Source organism: Oncorhynchus kisutch, linkage group LG18 (assembly GCF_002021735.2).
Source record: "Oncorhynchus kisutch isolate 150728-3 linkage group LG18, Okis_V2, whole genome shotgun sequence".
Classification (NCBI taxonomy): Eukaryota; Metazoa; Chordata; class Actinopteri; order Salmoniformes; family Salmonidae; genus Oncorhynchus; species Oncorhynchus kisutch.
Genome location: NC_034191.2, coordinates 10,699,348 through 10,702,836, shown reverse-complemented (window position 1 = coordinate 10,702,836; position 3,489 = coordinate 10,699,348). Strand labels below are relative to the sequence as shown.

The 3,489-nt window shown below is 40.6% G+C and overlaps 1 protein-coding gene across 1 annotated transcript in view; it reads left to right on the top strand.

Annotated features, from left to right (window-relative positions):
- Window positions 1-1,233: 1,233 nt before the first annotated feature.
- Window positions 1,234-3,489, top strand: part of LOC116352896 (maltase-glucoamylase, intestinal) — a gene marked incomplete at its 5' end in the record, with an annotated part of 12,618 nt that continues 10,362 nt past the window's right edge. Inside the window, 2 exon segments of the mRNA XM_031796427.1 lie at window positions 1,234-1,382; window positions 1,620-1,704. Of these exon segments, the coding sequence (XP_031652287.1) occupies window positions 1,234-1,382; window positions 1,620-1,704 (234 nt within the window).

Below are 3,489 nucleotides of genomic sequence, written 5' to 3'. Positions count from 1 at the left end.
TAACTGGACCTATAGTGTGTAAATAACTGGACCTATAGTATGTAAATAACTGGACCTATATTGTGTAAATAACTGGACCTATAGTGTGTAAATAACTGGACCTATAGTGTGTAAATAACTGGACCTATAGTGTGTAAATAACTGGACATATAGTGTGTAAATAACTGGACCTATAGTGTGTAAATAACTGGACCTATAGTGTGTAAATAACTGGACCTATATTGTGTAAATACCTGGACCTATAGTGTGTAAATAACTGGACCTATAGTGTGTAAATAACTGGACCTTTAGTGTGTAAATAACTGGACCTATATTGTGTAAATAACTGGACCTATAGTGTGTAAATAACTAGACCTTTAGTGTGTAAATAACTGGACCTATAGTGTGTAAATAACTGGACCTATAGTGTGTAAATAACTGGACCTATAGTGTGTAAATAACTGGACCTATAGTGTGTAAATAACTGGACCTATATTGTGTAAATAACTGGACCTATAGTGTGTAAATAACTGGACCTATAGTGTGTAAATAACTGGACCTATAGTGTGTAAATAACTGGACCTATAGTGTGTAAATAACTGGACCTATAGTGTGTAAATAACTGGACCTATAGTGTGTAAATAACTGGACCTATAGTGTGTAAATAACTGGACCTATAGTGTGTAAATAACTGGACCTATAGTGTGTAAATAACTGGACCTATAGTGTGTAAATAACTGGACCTATAGTGTGTAAATAACTGGACCTATAGTGTGTAAATAACTGGACCTATAGTGTGTAAATAACTGGACCTATAGTGTGTAAATAACTGGACCTATAGTGTGTAAATAACTGGACCTATAGTGTGTAAATAACTGGACCTATAGTGTGTAAATAACTGGACCTATATTGTGTAAATAACTGGACCTATAGTGTGTAAATAACTGGACCTATAGTGTGTAAATAACTGGACCTATAGTGTGTAAATAACTGTTCTGGACCTATAGTGTGTAAATAACTGTTCTGGACCTATAGTGTGTAAATCACTGTTCTGGCAAGGCAATCTGGTTACACTTACAAGACACCACATGTGCGACTGTACTGTCATTAACTACTCTGTGCTGTGTGTGTGTGTTTCTGTTTGCCTGTGTTTTTCTGTGTGTGTGTTTCTGTGTGTGTGTTTCTGTCTTTCTGTGTGTGTATGTGTGTGTTTTGGTGTGTGTGTGTGTGTGTATTTCTGTGTGTGTGTTACAGAGACAAGACCCTGTATCGTGGAATGCATCGTTTTCTGAGGCTTCTCGTGATGTGTTGAATATCCGCTACACTCTCCTTCCCTACCTCTACACACTCATGTTTTACGCCCACAGCGAAGGAAGTACAGTGGTCCGACCGTTGCTGCATGAGTGAGTACACACACACACACACACACACACATATACACACACACACACACATACACACACACACACACACATACACACACACATACACACACACATGCACACACACACACACTCTAACCACTAGGCTACCTGACCTGGCTGTGTATATAATCGATATGTGTTTCACGTTGTCTTTTTCTAAAGATGGAGGAGCAACGTACCCTTGACATGAGTGTGTATCAATGTGTCCTCTGGCAGGTTTGTGAGCGACAGGAAGACGTGGGATATCCACAGACAGTTTCTGTGGGGCCCTGCTCTGCTCATCAGCCCGGTCCTGGATGAGGTAACTGACCACTTATGTATCTGTCCTGGATGAGGTAAATAACCGCTTAAATATCTGTCTTGGATGAGGTAACTAACCACTTATATATATATGTCCTGGATGAGGTTACTAACCACTTATATATCTGTCCTGGATGAGGTTACTAACTACTTATATATCTGTCCTGGATGAGGTAACTAACCACTTATATTATACAGTGGGCAAAAAAGTATTTAGTCAGCCACCAATTGTGCAAGTTCTCCCACTTAAAAAGATGAGAGAGGCCTGTAATTTTCATCATAGATACACTTCAACTATGACAGACGAAATGAGAAGAAAACAAATCCAGAAAATCACATTGTAGGATTTTTAATGAATTTGCAAATTATTGTGGAAAATAAGCAAGATTTCTGACTCTCACAGACCTGTAACTTCTTCTTTAAGAGGCTCCTCTGTCCTCCACTCGTTACCTGTATTAATGGCACCTGTTTGAACTTGTTATCAGTATAAAAGACACCTGTCCACAACCTCAAACAGTCACACTCCAAACTCCACTATGGCTAAGACCAAAGAGCTGTCAAAGGACACCAGAAACAAAATTGAAGACCTGCACCAGGCTGGGAAGACTGAATCTGCAATAGATAAGCAGCTTGGTTTGAAGAAATCAACTGTGGGAGCAATTATAAGGGAAATGGAAGACATACAAGACCACTGATAATCTCCCTCGATCTGGGGCTCCACGCAAGATCTCACCCCGTGGGGTCAAAATGATCACAAGAACGGTGAGCAAAAATCCCAGAACCACATGTTGGGACCTAGTGAATGACCTGCAGAGAGCTGGAACCAAAGTAACAAAGCATACTATCAGTAACACACTACGCCGCCAGGGACTCAAATCCTGCTGTGCCAGACGTGTCCCCCTGCTTAAGTCAGTACATGTCCAGGCCCGTCTGAAGTTTGCTAGAGAGCATTTGGATGATCCAGAAGAAGATTGGGAGAATGTCATATGGTCCGATGAAACCAAAATATAACTTTTTGGTAAAAACTCAACTCGCCGTGTTTGGAGGAGAAAGAATGCTGAGTTGCATCCAAAGAACACCATACCTACTGTGAAGGATGGGGGTGGAAACATCATGCTTTGGGGCTGTTTTTCTGCAAAGGGACCAGGACGACTGATCCGTGTAAAGGAAAGAATGAATGGGGCCATGTATCATGAGATTTTGAGTGAAAACCTCCTTCCATCAGCAAGGGCATTGAAGATGAAACGTGGCTGGGTCTGTCAGCATGACAATGATCCCAAACTCACCGCCCGGGCAACGAAGGAGTGGCTTCGTAATAATAATTTCAAGGTCCTGGAGTGGCCTAGCAAGTCTCCAGATCTCAACCTCATAGAAATTCTTTGGGGGGAGTTGAAAGTCCGTGTTGCCCAGCAACAGCCCCAAAACATCACTGCTCTAGAGGAGCTCTGCATGGAGGAATGGGCCAAAATACCAGCAACAGTGTGTGAAAACCTTGTGGAGACATACAGAAAACGTTTGCCCTCTGTCATTGCCAACAAAGGGTATATAACAAAGTATTGAGATAATTGACCAAATACTTATTTTCCACCATAATTTGCTAGTTGAAGTGTACCTATGATGAAAATTACAGGCCCTCTCTCATCTTTTTATGTGGGAGAACTTGCACTATTGGTGGCTGACTAAATACTAAATACTTTTTTGTCCCACTGTATATCTGTAACAAATTCCCCTTCAACATTCCCAAATAACAATTAAAATGAGTAATATAGTTATTTTAATTTAATGT